Raw genomic sequence first — 25,502 nt, 5'->3', positions numbered from 1 at the left:
CTCCTTGGAAACCCTATCCAGGGTTGCTATGGGTTGGAACCAACTCGATGGCACTTAACAACAACAACATACTAATAAGGTGCTTGGTCTACCAAGAGGGTTGCTGCTAATACAAATGAAGAGCTGCTAACCTCATGATCAGCAGTTCAAAGCTACCAGATGTGGTTTGAACCCACCAACCACTTAGCAGAAGATGAGGTTTTACTCCCATAAAGCGTTACAGCCTCAGAAATCCTATATAGGCTATGAGTTGAAGCCAACTCCACAACACATAACCACCACCACCACCACAACCACCATCCTACAGATATACTCACAGAAACATACAAAGATGTACATAATGTTGTTTAGTGAATTGAGGAAAAAAATCAGAAATTACCCAAGTTATCAATCGATAAGGAAATGGGTAAACAATATGTCTATAAGATAGAAATCTCCATGGCTTTAAAAAAAGAAGAAAATGTACATCACTAACATGGGGAAAGCATCCTACATATTAATATGTGAACAAAGCAAATTATCCTATAGTACATATACTATGGAGTCCTGGTGTGGTGCTGTGGGCAAATGATCTAGACTGCAAAGTCGGTTTGAGCCACAAGGTCACGAGTTCAAGCTTACCAGCTGCTCCTTGGAAACCCTCTACAGGGTGGCTAAGGGTCGGAACCAGCTCAACAACATATACTACAGGAGCCCTGATAGTGCAGAGGTTAAGTTTTCTGCTGCTAACCCAAAGATCAGCACTATGAAACCACCAGCCACTCCACAGCAGAAAGATATGGAAGCCTGCTTTCATAAAGATTACAGTCTTGAACACTTTTTTCAAATATTTATTGGCCATTTGTATGTTTTTCCAACCCTATAGGGCAGTTCTATTCTTGTCCTGTAGGGTTGGTATGAGTCAGAATCAACTAGATAGCAACGGGATAGATACTATAATTTCATTTTTGTAAAAATATTACACATACTAATATAAAATGTATAATTAGTATATGCATAAAAAATCTAAAGTATTAAGCAACAAATTTAATGACAGTCATCTCAAGGGGTTGAGTTTATAGAGGATTTTCATTTTCTAAAGTTAAATATTATTTTGTATATAAACACATAGTACTTTCATAATCAGGAGAAAATAACTATTTTATGTGTTTCTATATTTATAAACTTCGTCTTTCATACTTTGGACATATTGTCAGGAGAGAGCAGTTGCTGGAGAAGGATATCATGTTTGGTAAGTTGGAGGGTCAGAGAAAAAGGAGGAAGACCCCCCAGTGAGATGGATTGGCTAAGTGGCAGCATCGATGGACTCAAGCGTGGCAACAATAATGAGGTTGGCCCAGGATCGGGCAGTGTTTCATTCTGCTGTGCAAAAGGTCACTATGGGTCAGTACCGACTGGATGGCACCTAACAACAACATTTTCAGAAGTCGAGAGAAAGAAAACACAGGGCAGTTCCTACAGGAACTAGAAGCGAACTATACCAAAGTTAACTACTTATTATGAATGAGCGGCCTCTCTAGCCAAAAATTTTATCTCCACCTGCAGAACTCCCTCCACTTGTTGACACTGGGAAATACCAACCTACACTCCCTTACTCCTAATTCTAAAATACAAAAAGTTCTGAAGCTTTCCTAAGTTTGACACAAAACCATTTGGTGGCAAAACTTGAACCTGAATTCATGTAAGAATAGTTAGATGATGTGTATCTCCTCTCCTTAGTGAGGGAATTTATTATACATTTTGTTGGAGAAATATTTAACTTTTTACTTTAAATTGAGTGAAGGTGTACGGAGCAGACTATAGGTTTTATATTCAACAAATTATATATTTGCTTCATTACAGTGACTGTAATCCCTTTCGTGTACCATCAGTTAACTCTTGCATTGCTCCCTGTGTCATCTGCTACCTTCATCTTTCCTCTGTCAACCTCCCTCTTGTTGTATATTGTCTGCCCTGTCACCCATGTTAACATGTCTACATCTAGTCCATGAATAATTTTCCCTCCTCCTCACATAACCATCACAGCATGTATCTTTTATCAAGAAAACTTTTCTGTAGATATATTTTGGTGTCTGATTATGAAATACTGTTTTCTGAAATTTGAAAAACTCTGCATCTTAAAACACACCTGGCCCAAGAGTTTTGGCAGGAGGATTCTAAGGACCCAAATTGGCTACTGAAGATTTCTTAGATTAGTAAGCATCTTCCTTTCAAAATGCAACTCTTCAGGAAGAGTAATGAACTGTCGGTCATTCGCAAAATAGGATAAATGTGTTCCCTTGCCTTCCTTTTAAAACCTCACTGATATCAGTCGCCAAGAAAAAAAGGGACAGGAACCTAGAAAGTTCTAGAACATGTGACATTTGGGGGAATAAGATATGCCTATGAGTCATGGTGTGGTGCTGTAAGATAAGCATTGGACTGCTAACTACTGTAGTGTAAGCACTGGACAGCTAATCACAAAGTTGGTGGTTCAAACTCACCAGCTGCTCCTCAGAAACCCGACCACTATGAGTCAGAACGAACTTGACAACACTTAATAGCAGGAGTCTGGTGCACTGTGGGTTAGACATTTGGCTGCTAATCTCTAGGTCAGTGGTTCCAAGCCACCAGTCACTCAATGGAAGTAAGATGAGGCTGTTTGCTCTGGTAAAGATTTACAGTCTTGAAAACTACATAGGGTCACTATGAGTCAGAAATGACTCATTGGCAGTGGGTTTGGATTTGGTTTGTAGAGAGGTCCTCAGAAAAGGAAAAGTGCCAAGAGACCTAGAAACCTAAGCAAAAAGATAGAGATTCAGAAGTAAGGGCACAGTTGTTCAAATCTCTGCCAAAATTCAAGCCAGGTGCAAGTATGAGGTCAGAAACTCACTTACCCTTCCCACCTGTCTTGCAAATCCTGATCCCAGAATTGAGGCCCATGCCAGCAGCAAATTGCTTCTTTAAGTTAAGATGCTAAATAAAAAGCTTTGTAGGCCAGCTGATAACCTAACCACATTTTTAAAGGAAAATGTGTTCCAGATTCCAAATAAACAACTTGCAAGTGATCTTTGGGAACATAACTTTTTTGAGAGTACTAGTGCCTACAAGGAGTCCTGGTATGGCGCTGTGGGCTAATGCGTCAGACTGCAAAGTCATTTGAACTGCAAGGTTGGTGGTTCAAGCTCACCAGCTGTTCCTTGGAAACCCTATACACGGTTGCTATGGGTCGGAATCAACTCGATGGCACTTAAACAATAACAAACAGTGCCTACAAGAGGCACCCCTCCTGACATTTATTCCACAGGGAAGAAAACCTCCAGGTCTGGGCATGCCCTTCCCAGGAGAAAAGCCTCCTTGTAGGAGCCACTGCAACAAAGCACTAATAAAACCACAAACAAATATTCAAGTCACCAGAACATTCAATCTAAAGTCAAAGAAACAAGTCTTCAAATACAGGATCATGATAAATGAGATCAAGCCCACAATCTCTGTCTCTGACAAAAATGCCAAGAGGAAGTGGGGGGTTCCCTTGTGATTTTACAGAATAAGATGGTAACGTCCATTGTTTTAAAGATCTTCCTAAAAAACTCCAAAGAATGCATGTTCCATCATCTACCATTTGAGAGCCTATCTACATGTTAAACAAGTACCACCCTTATTGAATGCACACTAAGTCTCTGAAGAAGGTATAGTAGCCTCATTTTAAGAGATAAGAAAATTTGAGATTCAAAGGATGAGACTTGTAAGATAGAGCTCAGTATGTAGCTCTACAATCCACTACATCGTCAAGAGTTAAATAAGACTTCTTTCCACTTTTTCCAAACAGCAGCTCAGCAGAGAAAGCTAAGGCCTTCTGCTCCAGTAAAGATTTACAGTCTCAGAAACCCAAAGAAGTTTTAATCTGTCCTATATAGTCACTATGAGTCAGAATCAACTCAATGGCAGTGTGCTTGGTTTTATATCTCCTGATGTCATTACTGGAACTTCTAAGGGCAAATGCACAGGGGTTTTGTACAGAAAAAAATAAATGTCTCATTTCAAATGTTCTAAAACACTGTATCCAATTCTTGTTCATGTTTTTGGGAGGGCAGAAAGGATACCTCTTCTGGTCTTGAAAAATATATCCCTCCTAGTCCCTGGGTGATGCAAATGGTTTGCAATTAGCTGCTAACCTAAAGGCTGGCAGGTCAAACATACCCAGTTTAGAGAGGAGAACAATCTGACTGGCAATCTATTTCCATAAAGATTACGGTCAAGGAAAACACATAAGCAGTTCTACATGTAGTGTACGAGTTGCTATGAGTTGGAATCAACTTGATGGCACTGGGTTTGTTTTTTTCTGTTTTTTGAGAGGCTCCAAAGGAATCATGGAATGCAATGAAAGATAGGGCAGAAGAAACATGGAATGCTTTTGAAACATTAGCTGTGTCTCGCTTAGCCTATTTTCTCCTCTGTCAGAATGTGAAAAGCGATCTGTGGTCAGTTCTTCCTCTCTCAAGAGAGATTAATAGCTTTCCATTTCTCCAGGAAAGGAGTCTCTCGAATTAGATCCTTCTCTAGCATCTCCACCCTGGATTTCCAGCTATTTGAGATGAACTAAAAAGAAGCCACGGATCGGGCTGCCAACCGCAAGGTCAGCAGTTCGAAACTACCAGCTGCTCCGCGGGAGAAAGATGAGGCTTTCTGCTCCCGTAAAGATTTACAGCCTCGGAAACCCTGTTCAGGGTCGCTATGGGTCGGAACCGACTCGAAGGCACTGAACAACAACAACAAAAAGAAGCCACACTGTGTTGTTTTTTTAAAGTTGCAGACAATGATGCCAGAGAGACTCTCTCATCTCCTTACACGACCAGCCTGGTTAAATTAGTGGTTTAGACATCAAGGGCAGTTCCTGTCAATAAATTCTCCGTCACTGAAACTCCAGACCAGCCTCCCAAAGAGCGGGAGGGGAGGTGGATGAGGGGTGGGCAGAGCTCCGGAAGTAACTGGAAAACGGGGGGTCAGGCCCACTGAGGACCACCCCATAGCCAGCAGGGTCTAATCACACTGGCCCCCTGTCCAGGCAGCTTCCCCACTAAGTCGGCACGCACAGCCCAGGTGTAGAAAAGGCCTCTCTCCTTCAGGCTGTGGCGCTGCACTCAACCCTCGGACAGCCCAGCCTCCGCACTCCCCGACCATCAGCAGATTCCTTCGCAGTTCCGTTTTTGTTCTCTTTGGAAAGAGAGCCTCAGGGTCCTGCAAGGGCCCGAAGAGCCTCCTCACCTCTTCTCCCTGAGGGCGTCTCAACTCTTGCTCTTTACTTCCTCCGGGCCGGTCAGCTTTGGACCTCGCGGTCCCCCATGTCCTGACCTCCCGCTCTTGAGCCCCCCACGCAGCACCCCTTTCCCGCCCCCATGCCTGGTACCGCCTCCGCATCACCATCTCACCCAAGCCCGGCCCGGTCTTACCTGTCGGCGGCTGCCGCTCACCCTCAGCCATCTTCCTTTTGCCAGAAGCTAGCCCGGAAGCCTCCAGTCCCCTCTCACCTTTCACCCCCGAACCCACCCTTACTTTCCCCTGCTCCACCGTGGGCGCAGAGGACTCTGAAGAGAAATGGGCACTGGCCGGCTATAACCGAAAACTGAGAATTAAAGTCACCCCAGAGCAGACGACCGCCATGTTGGTGCGGGGCACTCAGGGAGCATGCTCGCCAACGGCCAACTCGAGGATACCACACTTATTGAGAGGCGGCGGCCATGTTAATGCGGGGCTTTCGGGAGCATGCGCACCAACCGCTGGCTCGCCACCCTACCAGCAACCGCCCGCCGGCTAATGGGGGAAGCAGTGGCAGCCATACTTTTGAGGGGCTGTCAAGGTTAGTTAGTACAGCAGCCACGTTTCTGCGGGGCAGGCCCCACCTGTCACCTTCGTGCATGGCACTGACTCTATCCTGAGGAATATTATAGGACATTCTCATGTCAGCAAGGTTTGTGGTTTTGGCGATATTACAAGAGTAACGCTCAAGGGCACCAAATGGCCTGAGAGAGGTGCACATCATTGCCTTCAACAACTTAGTCAGTAAGGGCGCATACTACATTTGAACGTCAGGGAGAGAAAGCTGAGTAGTAACTTCCAGCTCGCCAGTCCGGCCAGCTTCCAGGGATCTCGTAACTGCGAACCCTTCCCCTTGGCCCCGCCCCCTGGATGGCTCCGCCCTGAGACGTAGCCCCGCCCTGGATTCGCAGCTAGCGGCTCGGGGTCCACAGACAACCAGAGGCTCCTCCCTGCGAGTCCTCCCTCCTCCCGGCCGCGCGCCCGCCCGCACGGTGCGGTGGGTGGGCGCGGGGCCGCCTCTATCGGCGGCGGCAGTGATTCGGCGACCTTGACCTGGCAGCTCTAGAGGGGACCCACCGCCACAACAGCGGCGGAGGCACGGACTTTGACCAGAGAGGGGGCGGAGTGGACTGTGTGTCCGCTGGCGGGCTACAAGATGTTGGCCTTCGCGACCAGGACCATGGTGAGTGCGGTCGGGAGTCTGGCTCCGCTGGCCCTGGACCGGACAGGAGGGCCACGGGCCTGGTAGACTAAGCAGCTGCGCCAGAATAGGGAAATGGGCCCGCCGAAGCAACGTAGCTGGGCGGCATCAAGCGGCCTCTATCAGGCCCAGCTTCCCACTGGTGGGGAGGGGTCAGGTCAGCGGGTGGGTTTCTCCCATTTGTCGGAGGAGGAAACTGAAGTGCAAGATTGGCGGTGGGGGGGTGGGAAATCGAACCCACGTCTGTGACGCTAACGTCCAACAACCCGGAAAAGATAGCTTCAATCTTCATCTCCACCCTTAGACCTAGTCGCAGGTGCCGGTGCCGCGTATAGGGAGATCGGGAGTGTCCAGTCAGGCACGCACCCCCATCCCCACACTCAAGCTGAACTGTCTTTGCCCAGCTCAGAGTCACTTCTCTGACCCCATCCAGTTGGCCAGTCTTCTGGAGTTTATCAAATGGCCCTTGTGTGGCCAGAGAAATTCTCCTGGAGGCATCAAGCTTAGCAGCTCACAAAGTTCTCAACTGACAGGTGGCAGCCTCAAGTCGTCCTGCCCCAAACCTGTCCACATCTGCCCACTTCTCTTCCCCAGAGAAAGCAAGCCATGCTGCTTTCCCCCATTTGAACTCCTGTCCTCTCTGATCCAGGGATATCTCTGCTTGTATCTCCCACTGTCTGTGCCAAGAAGAATGTTTAAACAGACACAACCAGGCCGGGAGGGCTGAGGATACTTGTCCATTGGCTTAGAGGCTCAGGCATAGAGACTCTAAGGGGCCTTCCAAGACCCTGAGGTTCTTTCTTAATCTTGCCACTGCCACCTGCATGGTCCCCCATTCCACTCACAAACTCTGGGTCGTCCCACGGGCGTGCCTGGTTGCCTAATCACTTTCCTGCTAGAGAAACTGAGGCTAGGAGGGACTCAAGTTACTCAAGTCTAGATCATTTCCAAAGCCTTTTAGTTTATTTTTGTTGTTGCCATCAAGTCAGTTCCAACCCATATCAACCCTGTACAGGATTTATCATTAATGCCAAAAGATCACTACTCTTGGCCCCTGACTTCAAGAGGTTGAGAAAAACAGGCCTCCCAGAAATACCTTGAGAGTCCTGGAGGGAAGTGTGGGGGGAGGGCCAAGCTCTTAGTAACTACTGCCTACTTGTAGTCTTCCCCTGGTGCCTGCTCCCTTGCACTAGCCATGATTTCAGGACTAACTGCTGGGCTGTAGTGTAACTTCAGTGGCCAGGTAGTTTCTGTCCTCCAGTCAAGTTTTCCCTCATCAAACAGATCCCCACAGGTGGATTTTTAAATACCTTTTAGGCCTGCCTCCCTGGTGTTGAGCCCATGCAGAGAAGAACATGAGAATGTTTTCCAAGTTTCCTCTACTCCAGTGCCCAGCTCTGGTCCCCTCCCCTGCTCCCCATTCCTTTACTTCTGGAAGCTAGGGAGGTGGAGCAGCTTCTAGAAGTTCAGCAACTTTTCCTGCACGTCTTCATATGCCACCACCGAAGCCACCACTGCCTCCCCCTGAATCTTGGCTCTTGTCTTCTCTTTCCAGCCCAGGCAGGTGGCTGCCCTTTGCTAGGTTCTGCTCGCCCGCTCAGTAGCACAGTTAGGCTTAGAGATCCAGCCTAAGGCAGACAGACAGGGCTCAGAACCTCAGTCCTGCCATGGAGGACGGGCAGCAGGGAGAGAAGGTATGGAACCTGGAATGGAGCCTCTGCAGCTTGCCTGTCCATTGCTTCAGACCCTCCTGTCTTTTTCCACTGCCTTCCAGAGTCTCCTGGACTCCCTCTATCTCTACCACCTCTCACCCTCCATGCCAGACTGCCCAGCTCTCTCTTACCCTAGCACTGCCCCTATGCCTCCTCTCCTCCCACCGACAGGCAGGAAAGGGCCGAGGCCTGGCCTAAGCCAAAGGTGCTGTCATTCTCTGGCTCTGATTTTCTCTTCTTCCCTCGTATTTTTCAATCTGGAAAGGGTGGGAGGAAAGGAGGTGGTGACCTCCTGGAGGAGCAGTGGTCCTCTCCATTCTGGCTGCCTCCTTTTCCCAGGGAAAGAAAGGCGGGGCCCTGTTCATTGAGGTAGGTGGGAGGACACCTTCACCCCACCCCTACCCCCCAGCAGGTACCATCTCTTCTGGCTCGGGTTCCCCAGAGTCCTGCCCAGGTCAGTGGCCACACCCAGCCCTCCCCTCTCCCTACCGGTATCTCTAGGCCCCTATGAGGTGGGGACACCCACAGCTCGAGGGCTCTCAGGGGTGTATACAGCACTGCCCAAGAGGCCGTCTCTGACCCTAGGGATGGATACATACGTGCCCAGGACTGCAGGACTGGGGTTATCAGTGCCTCCTGTCCAGAGCTGGTAATAGAATGAGCAGGATGTTCTACTGCCTGCAGGTGAAGCCCTTAGGCTTCCTCAAGTGTACCTCCCTGACGAAGGTTCCCGGCCGCTTCAAGGCACACCAGGACATGCTGCCCCGGCTGCCAGTGCCCTCACTTCAGCAGTCCCTGGACCATTACCTCAATGCACTCCAGCCCATCGTGAGCGAAGAGGAGTGGACCCAAACCAAGCAGCTGGTGGATGAGTTTCGGACCCCAGGGGGTGTTGGGGACCGCCTGCAGAAGGGACTGGAGCGCAGGGCCAAGAAGACAGAGAACTGGGTGAGTGAGACAGCAGGGAAGGATGCTAGTCCCCCTGGATCTTATGGGGTGAGGGTGGGGTGGAGTCTGAAGACAGGGGCCCTGCCAGAGGCTCCAGGTCCTGTTAAGCATTCCACACTGTGTGCTGTGCTATTGTAGGCTGCATTCACAGAACTTTCAAATACCAGGCTGCTATAATGTTCATCCATGGACTTTCTTAAGCATTTACTCTGTAAGTGCGGGGTGCTGGGTGAGCATACATCTTGCAGTGGACATTCAAGCAGAGGGAGAGAGGTAATGAGGATACAAGTAAAGAGAGGAGGTCATTTCAGTCTGTAGAGTTCTACAGAAATAAAAAAGGTGCATGAAGAGTGTTGTGATGAGGAGTGGCAGCTTCTTTATTTTGAGTAGTCGGGAAGGCAGGGAGGAGGTGGCATTGAATCTGAGACCTGAGGGTCTGAAACAGAGGGAGAAGCACAGGCAAAGCAGGGAGCAACCTTACCTAGGAGATCAGAAAGAGTAACAGGGCTGGAGTACAGGCCAAGGTAGAAGAACTTGGACTTGGGTAGGATGGGAATCCGTGGGCAGCTTTCCACAGGGGGCTTGTGCTGTTTAAATAATGTTACACAGATCTGTCCAGTTTGTGAAAATGTATTCACTTCAGCTGTGGGTACTTTTCTCTGCTGCTGGGAGGGAAGTCCATGAGGTGGCTGGTGCCATTATCCCAAGGGAGATGTCAGCATCATGCACCCAGGGTAGTGATAGGAAGAAGGTAGAAAGTCACTAGAATCAAGATGTGTTTTGGAGGGAGCACCAGTGATACTTGTGGATGGGGAGTAGGAGTGAGGGAGAATGTCCTGACCTAAAGCAACTTTGTAGGAGAGTGGATTTGCCCAGGTGGGAACAGCAGAGGGAGAAACAAGCTTTTAAGAGACAATGAGTGTTGTCTTTTGGCTGGTAAAATGGGAGTGGTGTGTGGAACTGCCAAGTAAAGATGGGGTAGGCAGCAGGTAGAAAACTGACCCTGGAGCTCTGTGGAGAGGTGTAGGGCTGCATGCAAGACATAGGTGTCACTAGTTCCTGGGTAGCATTTACTGAGCCATGGTCCGTCAGCCTTAGATTCCAGAATCAGGATGCTGGCCCTGGAAGGATCCTAGAATAAGGGGTTGTTGTGTGTTAAGGCTTGTCAGAGCAGTCACCTGGGAGTGGGGGGTAGTGTATCGCCCCACGACAGGAGTTTGTGACAGCTCACCCATCGGTAGGTGACCTCCAGAGAGACTGTTCACCCCCCTTGCAACAGCCCTGCCCCAGGGTAGAGGACAGACATCAGGGTGGAGACACGGGATGTGACATACACAGCTTGTCACCAGGACAGTGATCTACCCTTATCATGAGCTTCCCCCTCAGATTGCCCAGACCTTAAGATCATCATTAAGAGCAAAGTGGGTGTCCACTTGCCCATCAGACACCCAGAAAACCAAATCCAGAGAAGGAACATGGTTCTGTGGGCTGCTCTGAAACCCTGCTCTCCTGCCTCTTTGGAGAACTCCCAGCTGGGGACAATCAAAAACACTTATGTTTTATTTTCTTTTAATATTGTACCCCCTTTGTTCTTTTTATCTATCTAAGCACACATCTTTATTTATAATTGCATCATGATCATTAACAGAGAACTTGTAAAATAAAGAAAAACCTTTCATATTCTTGCTCCCTTTCTTCTCCCAACCCCAGTCTTTCTTTTCCCTTGTCATTTTATTGGCAGTGTTTTCTGCTTGCTCTTGCCAATCTTGATTGACTCAGGCTAAGGGGAAGCTAATGACAGTGTTGCTGATGGGTTTAAGGTACCTGGGGTGTGCTGTGGATATGAGCAGTCACCCCAAGAATGTGCAACATGAAATACTGTGTGACCTCATTTATATGAGATAAATAAGCAAGTACAATGATGGCTGTGTGCCGTGGAGTTGGTTCCAATACATAGCGACCCTGTACAGGGTTTCCGAGGCTATAAATCTTTATGGGAGCAGAACGCCTCATCTTTCTCCTGCGGAACAGCTGGTAGTTTCGAACTGTTGACCTTGGCGGTTTGCAGCCCAATTTGTAACCACTATGCTAAGCAAATACAGTATGACCTGTAAAAGCTGGAAGCTGTATAAGGTGGAAATTTGTCAAAGAAGGGAAACACAAATATTTTCCACTAATAAAGAGCAGTGGAAAAGTAGAAGGGCTGCACCCCGAAAAAGCAGAAACATGTAAGACCCCGGAGAAACAAGACAGCCCTGTTGAGGCCCAGCTTTCATGGGTATCACTATATACAGAAATTAAAACACACTGGAGCCAGGGGAGAGGGTGTAAAATGGAAGATTTTGCTTGAGGGAACTGAGCTTAGGCTAAAGGTAGAGAGAGGACTGTATGACATGGAGGCTACCCACTGCCATCCAGTGGATCCTAACTCAGTGACCTGCAGGACAGAGTAGATCTGCTCCCTAGAGTTCCCAAGGCTCTAAATCTTTATGGAAGCAGACTGCCTCATCAGCTCCTACAGAGTGGCTGCTGAGTTCCAACCACTGACCTTTTAGTTAGCAGCCCAACGTTTAACCCACTGCACCACCAAGACTCCTTTTTTGTACATGTTATTGTTGTTAAATGCTGTCAAGTCAGTTTCAACTGTACAGGGTTTCCAAGGAGCGGCTGGTAAGTTTGAATCTTGCTGTTCAAACTGACCTTGTGGTTGAGTGTTTATCTTACAGCGCCACATTGCACACGTGGTGGTGGTGGTGTGCCATGGAGTCGGTTCCAAGTCATAGCAACCCTGCATAGGGTTTCCGAGGTTGTAAATCTTTGCAGGAGCAGAAAGTCTCATCTTTCTCCTACAGAATGGCTGGTAGCTTCAAACTGCTGACCTTGAGGTTAGCAGCCAGACTTATAACCACTAACTGTTAAATTGGCAAATTTTTCGTGTGTTTTCATTACAGTTTTTTGTTTTAATCAAATTAAAAAAGAATACCCACAAGCCACCCAAAGTCTGTGATTGGCAGAAAGCGCACAGGACACTGGGACCCAGCCAGGTCCCCTGGCCCTGAAGGTGAATGGGCAGCAAGTTCCCTCCCACCCATCCTGATGGGCTCTGGTCCTTCCCCTCAGCTGTCCGAGTGGTGGCTCAAGACAGCTTACCTCCAGTACCGCCAGCCTGTAGTCATCTGCTCCAGCCCTGGCCTGGTGCTGCCCAAGCAGGACTTTGTGGATTTGCAGGGTCAGCTCCGGTGAGTGGTTGAGGCTGGGGACAAGTTGGGGAGAGGGCAGGCAGCCAGAGGGCAGGGCTCCAGGATTTCCAAGGCCCTAAAGTCCACCTCCCCCTGAACAAATGGGCCCTAAACCTGTTCATTAGCTTTCATCCCCACAAATAATCTTTTGTGAGGTGTAGGGAGCATTATCCTTATATCACAGATGGGGAAACTGAAGCTCAGACAGTGAAGGAACCTGACCAGGGTCACAGCTCCAGACTGACCCAGCTGAGGCAGGAAGCAGGGTTTCTCCAGCTCAGAAGCCTCCTATTAGCCACCAGGGCTCCCTCCCCCAAACCTGGGGCTCCCCTCCACCACCACGATCTTGATCCTTCACCCTTCCTTCCCTTTCTCTTGGGTTGACCACAGGGGTGACCTTTGTACACAGTCCCCTTTTCCACATTCGGCCTCATCACCTGCCCTGGCCTCTATTCCAGTCCTCCCAGGGATAAAAATACCACCAACAGGGATCTCCTTCCCAAGGACTCAGGCCACCACCTGCTTCTCTTAAAGGGACCAGGGCACCCTGAGGAAGGGACAGCCCAAGACCTCTAGCTGGTCTCTGTTTTGGGGGTCTGAGGCAGCCCCAGGCATCAGAGTGTTATTGGTGCAATCCACAAAACCTTTGCTCATATGCCCAGGGGGTCTAGGGAGGAATACTGGGTTTAAGGAGATGGCATGTAGAAGGAATGAGGAGCCAAACAGGGGAAAGGATCTTTCAAGCCACTGCCCTCTGATTGATAAACACGCTTCCCACAGGCCTGGGTCCCTCCATAACCGATGCTTCAAAGCCGGTGATACACGTACCCCTAGACTCCAGACTTTTGCTCGGGGCCTCTGGCCCTATGGAGATAGAATCAGCTGGCACTGACCCCTAATCAAGCCTTCATCACACTGCCATTCGTTAGCACCAAAGTTGTGCCATACCCTTGACCAACAAGTGTCTCCTTAAGCCCCCCTTCTCTCTAGTATTTAAGAGGAAGCAAACTCAGAGGGCCTTTTGGTGAGCTCCAGGCAAGCAAGAGGAATGAAGCAATCAGCCACCTGCTATATTCTGATTGCTCTCCCTGCTTGCTCTGGACTGAGCCTCTGGACCCCGCCTCCTGTGTATCTGTATCTGCAGAGCTTCTGATCTTTTCTCTAATTGGTTCCTCCAGGTTTGCTGCTAAACTCATTGAGGGTGTGTTGGATTTCAAGGTCATGATTGACAAGTGAGTTGCCCCAGCCCCACCCTCTCATGCTTCCTTCCAGGGCAAAGAGGGGCCAGCACAAGTGTTCTAGGCCTCCCACGCCTGCTTTGACATGCCTAATTACCACAGCCACTCCAGCCTGCCCTACTGCCTCCCCTCAACCCCAAGCTCTGGCCCCAATGAGGTAGCCTGGGCACTGGGCAACCAAAGTTCAGTCAGCTTTACTTCCTGTTTGCCCAGCTTCTTTGAACTAGAGGAGACCAATCATGGGGATTGGCCCTGAGCTCTAACTACTGTGACTGCCTCCTGATGACACTGGAAGTGGGGCATCCTAGCCACAGAGGCTCCGGGAGTGGGGGGTGGGGGTGGGGGGTGTGACTCACAGCCTCATTGTTCCCAGAGAAGGGGCAGAGTTTCCAGGGTGACTCATAGCAGGGCCAGCCAGGACAGAAAGCAGCTCCTGACACCCTCCAGCCCTGCCACTGACTGTAGGAGCACCATTCTGCCTGGCCTAACTCCTACAGTACCTACAAGGTTTTTCAGTCCTCTTCTCCTCTCCCCACTTACTGGTCCCCTGTCCCCACAGTGAGACCTTGCCTGTGGAGTACCTAGGGGGGAAACCACTGTGCATGAACCAGTACTACCAGATCTTGTCCTCCTGCCGCGTGCCAGGCCCCAAGCAGGACTCAGTCCTCAACTTCAGCAAGACCAAGAAGCCACCCATGCACATCACCGTGGTACACAACTACCAGGTGGGAGGCCTGCTGCCCACAGCTCTGTACCCCCATTTCACTTCCCCAGTACACATACTCAGGTGTGTGGGCCTTTGCACCGGGTGCCCAGGTAACTCCAGACCTGAAAGGAGCCCAGGAGGAAGCTGTGGGCAGGCCAGACCTGGAAAGGGCAATCCAAGGCCGTACTCCTCTCTCTTGCCCTGGACCTGATTCACCAGTTTTCCTAAGCATGGGTGGCAATGCCCATAACCTGAGACATGCTGAGGCTAGGAGGAGGCTGGTGTGAGGATGTGACTCCTGCCTGCCTGAGATCCCCAACCCTGAGATCCTCTCTCTGTCCTGGGCAGTTTTTTGAGCTGGATGTATACCACAGTGATGGGACGCCCTTCACCTCGGATCAGATCTTCACACAGCTGGAGAAAATCTGGAATTCATCATTGCAGGCCAACAAGGAACCTGTAGGCATTCTCACCTCCAACCACCGTAACTCCTGGGCCAAGGCATACAACACGCTCATCAAAGGTGCTTCTTCAGCCCGAGAACAGGGGACCAGGGAATCCAGGGATCCAACCTATCCAGGCCTCCTCTCACACCAGGCCTGGGCCCGACACCAGGGCTTCCTCTCACACCAGGCCTGGGCCCGACACCAGAGCTTCCTCTCACACTAGGCCTGGGCCTGACACCAGGGCTGGGCAGCCATGCTTGCCACTGCTCCTCTGCAATCAGAGTAGGGGCTGTTGTCCTCACTTTACAGAGGAGAAAACTGAAGCTCAATCTGGTTGAGTTTCCCTCCATTAAACTGCAAATTGGATTAGATTCCAAATTCTTGAGGAATCCACCTCTACCCCTTGGCCCCTAAACCTCCAAATGTTCTGTCGGTATTATCACAAGAGCTGGGTAACCTGCGCTGGATTTCTGACCACCACACTGACTTCCAGTTTGACCTTAGGTTTCTGTTTGCTCATGTTTAACATGGGTTCAGATGTTGGTCCCTTCCTCACTGAATGTTGTGAAGCTGCAAGACTCTGAGGAGTGAATCCCTTATCCCATATCCCAAGGAGAATGTTCTAGAAGTCCAGGCCTCCACAGCAGGAAGTGTCCTATCCCCAGAGGGGCACGAATATGCCAGAAGAACCCTGGGTAAGGAGGACCCTAACACTCAGTCCCTCTTGTGCTGCATGCAGACAAGGTAAACCGGGAGTCAGTACGCTCCATCCAGAAGAGTATTTTCACCGTGTGCCTGGATGCACCTGTGCCGCGAGTCTCCGAAGACATGTACCGCAGCCACGTGGCTGGCCAGATGCTGCACGGTGGTGGTAGCAAGCTCAACAGTGGCAACCGCTGGTTTGACAAGACTCTACAGGTAGGTCTCAACTGAGGACCCCACAGTGGCTATGATTCCCACATCCAAGTGTCCACTCTAGCCCTAGGAACATCCTGCCCCTCCCATGGCCCTGCATCCCTGGCTTTCCCACTTGTAAAGTAGGTAGGAAGCCAGCAGGCTGATATTACAAGGTCTGGTACTCTGACCCTGAAGACGGTCAGCCCAGCGCACCCCTTCAGTTCGTGGATAGAGGCTGAGTGGGATCCACGTCCTGACCAAGCTGTGCAGTCTTAGCCATGACTTGCCCTCTCAGTATCTATAAAACCTGGTGGTAGTGGGCTCCCCACTGGGGTAACTGCAAGGGCTTAGTGAGACACATTGAGCATGGGACATACTTAGGACAGACCTGAGATAGGCATCCTGGGACACCCAGTGAATGTTAGCTGTTAGGAATAACAGTAGGAGGTCAGTAAAATCCTTGGAGTGGCTCTTCCCATGGACTCCAACCAGCGAGTGACTGGGCCAGAGACCACCCTCTACGGACCATGTGGGGCTGATGGGCATCCCCCATTTCCCTCCAAGTTCATCGTGGCAGAAGACGGCTCCTGTGGGCTCGTATATGAGCATGCTGCTGCTGAGGGGCCCCCCATCGTCGCCCTCCTGGACCACATCATTGAGTTCACGTAAGATGGTTTCTCCACCCCCAGTTCCCCAGTTACTGGTGACAGGTGACATACGGGATGTGAGGGAACATCATTTTCTTTAACTTATTCCTAGAAATCTGTTTCTTCAAAGGAAGACTACTACTATGAGAGTCAGACCTGGGTTTGACTTCTGCTTCTGCCACTTCTAGTTGTGTGACCTTGGGCGAATCTCTTCCCCTCTCTAGGCCTCAGTGTAACCACCTGACCCCGTCCAGCTTCAGGAAACCTGTCCTCCCCACCCCAAGCCCAGGGATTGGCCCAGGCTCTGAAGGCACTGGCACAAGCCTGAGGCCTTATGTCCCATGCAGGAAGAAGCCTGAACTTGTGAGATCTCCCATGGTACCTCTGCCCATGCCCAAGAAGCTGCGGTTCAACATCACCCCAGAGATTAAGAGTGACATCGAGAAGGCCAAGCAGAACCTTAGCATGTACGTACTGGCTCCACCACAACTGTGTGGCTGGGTAGAAGTCAGAGTGGTTCCTGCCCCGGGCCTGTCATTGAACCCAGCTCTGTTTCTGAGTTTGCCTTCTCAGGGCTGTCAGGTGCCTGCTCCTCATCCTCTTTCCCTGCCAGATGCCCTTCAGCCCCCAGCGCTTCTCTGTCTCTAGACCCTGGCATACACTGTACTCTGCCTGACATGCTCTTTCCTTTCTCCAACACCTGTGACAGCATGATCCAAGACCTGGACATCACCATGGTAGTGTTCCACCACTTTGGGAAGGACTTCCCCAAGTCTGAGAAAATGAGCCCAGACGCCTTCATCCAGATGGCCCTGCAGCTGGCCTACTACAGGTCTGCCCCACTTCCTGCTGACCCAAGAAGGAGGGTTGAGATGGGGGTACACAGGAAGGGTGTGCTCAGCTCCGTCTCCCACCCAGGATCTACGGGCAGGCGTGTGCCACATACGAAAGTGCCTCCCTGCGCATGTTCCACCTGGGCCGCACAGACACCATCCGCTCAGCTTCTGTGGCTTCACTCGCCTTCGTCAAGGCCATGGATGACTCCAATGTGACGGTGAGAGGTTCAAAGTGAGGGTGGGTGAGCTGAGCGGGAGCTTCCCCTTCCTGTTCACTCAGTCACCATATACTGACTATTACAACCGGGTGCTGGGCCCTGGGCAAATGGGATCATGAATTTAGCTCCGAGCTTCCTGGGAACCAAAGAAGAAAAGGAACTACTGATTGATTAATTGACTGATTCACTAGGATCACCAGAAGGTAGAGCTGCTACGGAAGGCCATTCAGGCACATCGAACCTACACCAACCTGGTGAGTGAGGCCCACCTGTCCCACTTGCCACCTGTGGTCTATCTGCTTGTCTTTCTCTCCAGTAAATGCTCACTAACCCTTAGCTAGAGCACCACTCCCCTGAGCCTTGGGGCACCCAGAGTAAAGCTGAATATCCCCATGTTAAAGTTGGAGAAACTGAAGTAAGGCCTAGTAATTGCCTTGGTTCAGGTTTTGAGGTAAGCATAGGCATCTGGATCTTGTGTTCTACACATTCTCTGATGTCCTCAGGCAGCAGGGTCCCTGCCTTCTGACAGCATGGCCATTAGACATGCATGGCAGGAAGGGACTCTGGTTTCTGATCCTGGCTCTGTCACAGACTGTATGCTAGGCTCTGCCTAGCCTTGGTAACATGCAGACATCCATTTAGAACACACTGCCACCCTGTGAGGCAACTTCAGCAACTATCTCCATATCACAGATGAGGAAGCTGGGGCTGTAAGACTAAAGTGACTTCCCACAGTCCCACGGTCAGGATGAGGCCAGGCCATCCAGGTCCAGAGCCCCAGTTCTAAAGTCCAACACTATACTGTCTCTTCCTGGGCCTCAGTTTCCCTGTGAGGTGAGGGCTCCCCTGGCAGAACTCTCTGTCTCATGGTTCCAAAAGTCTGGTGAATGGAAGGGTGGTACTTGTACAGGCTTTGGAGCCCAGACACCCCAACTCCTGAAGGCTCTCTCCTCCCTCAGGCCATCCGCGGAGAGGCCTTTGACCGGCACCTACTGGGCCTGAAGTTGCAGGCCATTGAAGACCTGGTGAGCATGCCTGACATCTTCATGGACACCTCCTATGCCATCGCCATGCACTTCAACCTCTCTACCAGCCAGGTGGGCCACTGTCCTGAGGCCTGTCCAGGGACCCCTGTCCCTACCCCCTAGGTCCCTGGGGTAGGATGGACAAGAAACTGCTGGGAGCTGGAACTGAAAAAAAGCAGCACTGAACAGAGCCAAGGTTCAGACTATGGTTGGACCAGACTGGTTGAGAGTGATGTTGCCCATATAGACCCCCCCATGGCCCACTGCGGGAGACATTGGGTCCCTTGGCCTTCACTGAGATATGATGGGAGAATCAGCCTCCTTCCTTACTTGTCAGACATGAATGGATGAATGCCTGGCTATGGCCAGCTTGTGCCGAGCACTAGGGAACAGTCTTTGCCCTCAAAGGCTCAGGTCCAGTTGGAAAAGCACAAAGAATGATGCAATAACAGTCCCTTAGCAAATGCTGGGGGAGGGGAAGGGAGGAGAAAGCTCAGGGAACCAGAGGGATCTGGGAGTCCCAGGGAAGGAACACTTGAAGCCTCTCTGGGGGATCTCGGGGAAGGCTCTGTAGAGGAACTGACAATAGAAGTATACCCCAAAGGACGAGAGGGAGGGCCCATCAGACAGTACACTGTACATAAAGACCTGTTGTTGTTAGGTGCCGTCGGGTCAGTTCTAACTCACAGTGACCCTGTATAGGCTTTCTAAGGTGGTAAATCTTTACAGGAGCAGAAAGCCTCATCTTTCTTCCACGGAGTGGCTAGTGGGTTTGAACTGACGACCTTGTGGTTAGCAGACCAGTGCCACCAGCACTCCTTGCATAGAGATGTAGAGACACAAAAATGCAGACTGGGGGACACCAGGAGGAGAGGATTAACGTTTTATTCCTGTGCCACCCCCAGGTCCCTGCCAAGACAGACTGTGTCATGTGTTTTGGGCCTGTGGTCCCAGACGGCTATGGAGTCTGCTATAACCCCATGGAGGCTCATATCAACTTCTCTGTGTCAGCCTACAACAGCTGTGCTGAGACCAACGCCGCCCGCATGGCACACTACCTGGAGAAGGCCCTCCTGGACATGCGTGCTCTGATACAGAGTCACCCCCAGGCCAAGCTCTGAGCCTGCCAATGCCACAGCCATTGACTCCTCCTTTGCTGGGGCAGGTAGTAGAGTCTGCCTTCTCCCCCTGACCTTCCCAGATCTTAGGGGATACCCCTAGTAGAGCTTGCAGGCCCAAGTCAAGTGCCTTCCGTGAGTCATCTCAGCACCTGCTCTGACCCTTCCTGCTCTCGAGTTGAACTCAGAGGCCCCTTCTGGGGAAGGGATGGCCTGTGCCACACTATGAGACTGGGAAAATATTTCTTTCCTTACCAGCTCCATTCTGGCCAGTCCCTGCCCTCCATAGCTGGGCTGGGCTCTCTAACCTGTCCCATGATTGGCCAAGAACCTGGAGACAAAGAGCCCTAGGCTGCCTGAGTCTTCTTGAGAAGAACACCTGAGAGGTCAGGGTTGGGGATCGGAAGGCGAAGCCCAGGCCTCTTCCGCCCTGTGTCAGGGCACTGTTCCCAGGAGACTTGTGATTTTTCATATTGTCCTCATGAGCCCCAGCCCTCTCACTTCACTCAGCTTGATTCTCTGACCATGTTCATGGTTGCTGTATATTATTAATATATGAGGTAATCAATAAAGGGAAAATCTGTTGGTGAAGTGGCGCTTTAGCTGACGGAGTGGATAGAATGAAGCAGACACCTGGCCTTGCTCTCTTCCAGCATCCCCTGGGTCTAGAGCTGACGTCCAAGCAGCCAACAGAGTTCCCAGGGCTCCTCGGATCAGGGTCAACTGCAACCAGAGGACTGTGCTAGTCATAGACAACTTATCTACCCAGCTTAGATTTCCCCTAGTCCAATGGGCAACTCTCCAAGGGGACTGTGGGGCCTACAGACCAAGAGTGGGTAGTCTGGGCAATGTGTGGCTGACAGCCAGGGCCCAAGGCCTCATCTAGCTCGCCACTGAGGCCAACAGGAATGGTGGCACGGTCTTCAGTCCAGCCCCAGCTGCTGCCTGGGCAAACACCTGACCAGAACACAACACCCCACCCCACCCCCATGTACCTGCCAGAGGCAGGATGTTTTGCCAAAGTCAAGTGGGTTGTTTGTGGGAAAAGATGAGTTACCCCTTCTGGATACCCTAGCCCACAAGTAAGGTACTTTGAATCCCCAAGTAGATGCCAAATACGGGTGAAGAGAAGAGGTAACCCACCCTGTGCCATGGTCTGACTGACCTTTGAGACAGCCACAGAAAGTGAGTCCTGTTTCCCCTATTTTTCAGATGAGCAAACAGGTTCAGAGAGGTTAAGGTCACCTGATCACTAAATGAGTGGAGATTGAATCTGCCAGTCTTTCCCAGCCAGGGTCCTAGGAATCCCTGTAGTCCAGCCCCTAAGCCCCACTCCAAACCCACCCAAATGCCCTGGGCATAAAAAGGAGATGGGAGTGGAAGCTGCTCCAGGTGCCCACGACCTGGAGATGGTGGACAGGGCTGCAGCCTGGAAGGCACAGGACAGAGCCAGCTGGACTGGAGTACCCATTAGAGGGAGATAACCTGCAGAGGGCACTCTAGGCCTCCCAGGTGCCCTTCAGTCTCAGTAAATCCTCCCCAGCTCCATGAAGATGGCGCCTAATGGGGCGTCCTTCTACCAGGGCCCTCAAGGAGCAAGAAGGTGGGTGGTTTTCTCCTGGGCCCTTCAGCTGAGGGCCATGAGCAGGCAGTCCTGAAGAACCTCACCAGGGTGAGCATCCAGGCTTTGCTCTCCTGCCTGAGAACTCTGGGTCTGACCAGCTGTACAATGGCAGTAGTGCTATCTGGGGGATGATTACTGGGAATTGTAGGAAGCTTGGCTCACAGCAGGATGGACTGACTGCTGTGTGGAACAGCCAGGCAGGGGGCACACATATGACAAAAGGAGTTGGAAAACTCAAGTTCTATGAACCATATGAGAATCCTATAAGCCAGGATCTCCCTCCACAGACTTATGCTTCAGAAGCAAGGGCATCTTCTTAGTCTCATCTATGGAAGTGCACTCAATTCCTGTGAGCTACAAAGTACTCCACAGAGTCCTAGTGTGGTGCTGTGGGTTAATGCGGGGGACTGCAAAGTCGGTATGAACCACAAAGTCGGTGGTTCAGACTCACCAGTTGCTCCTTGGAAACCCTATACAAAGTCACTATGGGTCAGAACTGATTTGACAGCATTTAACACAAAGCACTTGGGGAAGACACGTTTGAAACCACCACAAACACTACATGGAATGCTTAAGCAGAAAGTGTCTGGGAACGTGGCAGATTTAGTCAGTATTTCTGAACTTGATCTGTTGACTTCACAATTTGCGAGTATTTTAAAGATCCCTGGAAAAGCAGTGAGGTGAGTCTTTGCTTGTGGCAATCACCAAGATACTTCTACAGTGTGGGTCTGTTTAAAGCCTACCTGTTTGAATGTTACACTGATGAGCACTTGTGGCTTCTGATAAAAATTCCCCTGTGATTCCATCATGCATGAAATCTGGAAGGCATTTCCATATCTGAAACCACTGGTAGTTAAGACAGTGTACCCAAAATTTAGACAGGTAAACCAGAAGTGGCCCTGGAGAGGGGGAGGCGGGGAAGACCAGGTCCTGATGCCAAAGCTGCAGGGCTTATGTGTGTGCCAAATATAAGCTTCAAAGAACTGTTCTAATTGTATACACCACTTGAAATTTGAAGGAATCTGGTGGCATAGTGGATTATGCATTGGGCTGACAAGATCAGTAGTTCAAATCCCAAAGCCACTCAGAGGGAGAAAGATGAAGACCCTGCTCCCATAAAGATTTACAGCCTCAAAAACTATACAGGGTCACTCTAAGTCAGAACCAACCCAATGACACACAACCACCACCACTTGATGTTTGAGAACATAATTAATTAAAGCTAGACATTTAGCTTTCATCAAAGTCCTCTCCAAGTATATAGATCCAAGTTGACATGGGCTTTATTTTGGCCCTTGACACTGGGAAATCCAAGGGCAGGTCTGGAGCAAAGCCTCCTCTGAAGACCAGACTACAGTGGTTCTTATACAAGGGCCAGTTAAGGAGTTGGGTTTTATCCTGAGTCCTACTGAGTCTGAGTGGACTCCTAGTGTGGCACTGTAGGATCAGCACTGGACTGCAAACCATAAGGTCAGAAGTTCAAACCCACCATCTACTCTTTGGAAACCCTACACAGAATCACCATGAGTCACAACCAACTTGATAGCACTTAACTGAGTCTGAGGAGGTGACATGGCTAGGTTTCTTTTAGGAAGATAGCGTAGTTGCTGTGATGTGAGAAATGAATTGAAGGGGACTGGGCTGTGAACAGGGATGAGGGAAACTGCTGGAGAGGCTTGACCTAGACTGACATGCCATAGAAGTGGAGAAAAGTGGATAGAGTTGAAGATGCTTATGAGAGTGAACAGGATTTAGTGACCGACTGAACAAGCGGAGTTGAGATTATTGTCCAGTTATCTGCTTAGGACTACAGGAAGGTTGGTGACACATCGCAAGGCTTGCTGAATAGCCCTTTTCCTCTATGATACACATTACTTTTTCTCTTCAACTGTGTCTACTCCAATTATATTTTTCAGTTATGATTCATTTTTAAATCTGCCAGAGCCCACTTTATAGTTTTCTGTTTCCTACAGATATCTTCAAGTTGTTGTCTTTTGTAAGACAGTAAAACTTAGTCTGTTCCTGATTACTTTCAGTATCTGAAGTGTTGGTGAGTCTGTTTCTATTGTCTCTAAAGGTTAGAATGAAAGTTCCTTCCCCAAGATTTGTCTCTGCCACACACCTGGGATCACTACCAGTCTGAAGCCAATGCTATGGATTAGATTTTGGGCTGCTAACTGCAAGTTTGGCAGCTCAAACCCACTAGTTACTCCACAAGTCAGAGATGAGGCTGTCTGTGCCTGTACAGATTTAGTCTTAGAAACCCTATATAGGGTCGCTATGAGTCAGTAGCAGTGGGTTTTGGTTTGGTTATAGACCACTCGGGAGACCTAAACCTAGATTTCAAGTCTACATGAAGATGAGGTTACTTCTGATTCACCCTCACATTGAGGACGTAGCTCTTTTGCATCTCCATTTAATGTAGGGAAGATCAGACTTCCTACCTTGGACCAGTCCTTGGGTTTGACTTTTGTTCATCCCACAAGTCCAGTTCAGCTTGCAACTATTTTTTCAAAGCAAGATAGTCATCTAGTCATGCATTTAACAGTGAATTCAACAGAGTGACTGTTTGTGCTGGAGGAGTTTCAGAAGTGCAAACTGGCTGTCCTCAGTCCTGAAGGGCTTGTTGGAATGGAGGAACTAGGTTTACTGAGAGCAGGTGCAGAGCCAGAGCCAGTAAGGACCAGAGACAGGCTGGAACTGAAAAGGGACAACTACTTATCGCTGAGCGTAGTGGTTACGAATCGGGCTGCAAACCTTAAGGTCAGCAGTTCAAAACTACCAGCCGATCCGCGGAAGAAAGATGAGGCTTTCTACTCCTGTAAAGATTTACACCCTCGGAAACCCTGTACAGGGTCGCTATGGGTCGGAACCGATTCGATGGCACTTAACAACAACAACAACACTTATCGCTGAGAGCTGTCTGGAAACAGGATACTAGATCTCAGGTCTCCTCACTGAAGGGATGCAACCAGAAGCTGGACAAAGCCTGGTGAACATCAGAGCCAACCCTTGCTTTGGGGGCTGAAGGGGACTAGATGTCTTGAGGGGCTTAAACATATCCTTACTCCTAAAGATCAGGTGTCCCCGCAGCGGACTCTGGCTATCTCTCATGAGTTCAGGTCAATATGCGCTCAAGCTGCCAGAGTTTATGATTTTATTTTAAAACAATAGTAAACAATTTCAATGATTTTTCTTAAATCAAACTACCTCACACTTGGCTTGTCTCAAGCAAAAAGTAAAAAATAAAAAGGGAAGGGGAGGGAAATGTGGGGACTGACCTACCTTCCCCAGAAATAAGCCCCTGGTCCTGGCTTCTGGAATGGCTTTTGGACACTGTCTTTAACAAATGAGAGAAAAGAAAGCACCAAAATATTGTGCTTCAGCAGCAGATTAGGAACCTCCACAAAGAAAAGAGGGAGAAAATGATTTGAAAACACATTCCAAGCAGCCTGGGTCAGTTCTAGAAACTCCCAAAACTCTGGAAGCATCTCCTCTTCACAACTCTGTCTCACAGTGACGGAGCTCAGGTGACTTCAGGAGGAGCCCTCTGCTGAGCTGGATCATGGGGGATCTGAGCCCAGACCCTAACATAGGCTCGAGGCTGAGCCCAAGCTGGTCCCCAGCCTATTGGAGGTGGGGAAAGACAAGGACCTGTTCAGAGTATGCAGTTGGGAGGGAGGGGGATATGTCAGGCACCCACTGCCCCCTTCCTCTCATGCCAGCTCCTGGTGCCTTAGCATTTTGTTTGCATGGGAATGAAGACTAAATACTACTGATGGTGGGACAAAGAGAGCTGTAAACAGCTTGGGTTGGTTCACCCACTATGTGCAGGCTCTTTTGTCTTGGGAACAGAGAAGCAGAGAAAGCCCTTATGGTACAGGATCAGTACAGGACAGAACACAATGATAGCAGCCGTCAAGACGCATGCTCTCTCTGGGTCCTTGGCCCCAGACAAGGAAACACTGAATGAGGTTCTGGAATGGCAATGTAGGCAGGGAGGGGGCAGGGAGTGGCCTCCTCCTCCTGGACCCCCCAAGCATCCCATCAGGCCCAGGGAGAGGCAGTCTGCAACCCGAGCTCAGGACAAAGGGCCTAGCAAGCAGACCTGAGCCCCTGTATGAAGTACAACCACCGAACAGGCTCTTCTGGCCTCATCTCCAACATCCTATCTGCCTTTGACAAAAACCAAAAAATAAATAGTGTGTATTTTTCATGCCACCTGGATTTCTTGGCTGAGACCAGAGGCACAAGCCCTCCTCCTCTACCCCACACCCTGGTGCCCATGCCAAGAGCACTTCCGCCCAACCAGGGGCTGGCAGCAGCACAGCGAGGGTCTCTGGCCTTATGGC

General features: G+C 50.1%; 2 protein-coding genes across 3 annotated transcripts in view; one reads left to right on the top strand and one right to left on the bottom strand.

Moving 5' to 3' along the window:
- PPP2R4 (protein phosphatase 2A activator, regulatory subunit 4) overlaps nt 1-5,680 on the bottom strand; it is a 50,487-nt gene extending 44,807 nt beyond the window's left edge. Inside the window, exon 1 of one of the 2 annotated variants that reach the window (XM_006834859.1) lies at nt 5,430-5,680. In XM_006834859.1, the coding sequence (XP_006834922.1) occupies nt 5,430-5,460 (31 nt within the window). In that variant the 5' untranslated portion in view covers nt 5,461-5,680. The remainder of the gene's footprint in view (nt 1-5,429) is intronic. The other variant, XM_006834858.1, reaches the window with a different exon arrangement.
- Nucleotides 5,681-6,451: 771 nt separating this feature from the next.
- Nucleotides 6,452-19,529, top strand: CRAT (carnitine O-acetyltransferase). Its single transcript, XM_006834857.1, has 14 exons — nt 6,452-6,478; nt 8,893-9,156; nt 12,277-12,395; nt 13,574-13,627; nt 14,193-14,358; nt 14,688-14,862; nt 15,525-15,703; nt 16,247-16,347; nt 16,677-16,796; nt 17,039-17,161; nt 17,248-17,383; nt 17,575-17,637; nt 18,343-18,480; nt 19,314-19,529. The coding sequence occupies exons 1-14, from the start codon at nt 6,452-6,454 to the stop codon at nt 19,527-19,529; spliced, it is 1,881 nt and encodes a 626-aa protein (XP_006834920.1).
- Nucleotides 19,530-25,502: the final 5,973 nt, after the last annotated feature.

The sequence above is a fragment of the Chrysochloris asiatica genome, unplaced genomic scaffold (genome assembly GCF_000296735.1).
Source record: "Chrysochloris asiatica unplaced genomic scaffold, ChrAsi1.0 scaffold00014, whole genome shotgun sequence".
In the NCBI taxonomy this organism is placed as follows: Eukaryota; Metazoa; Chordata; class Mammalia; order Afrosoricida; family Chrysochloridae; genus Chrysochloris; species Chrysochloris asiatica.
The sequence above is the reverse complement of the archived record's forward strand: the minus strand, read 5'-3'. Positions and strand labels throughout refer to the sequence as shown.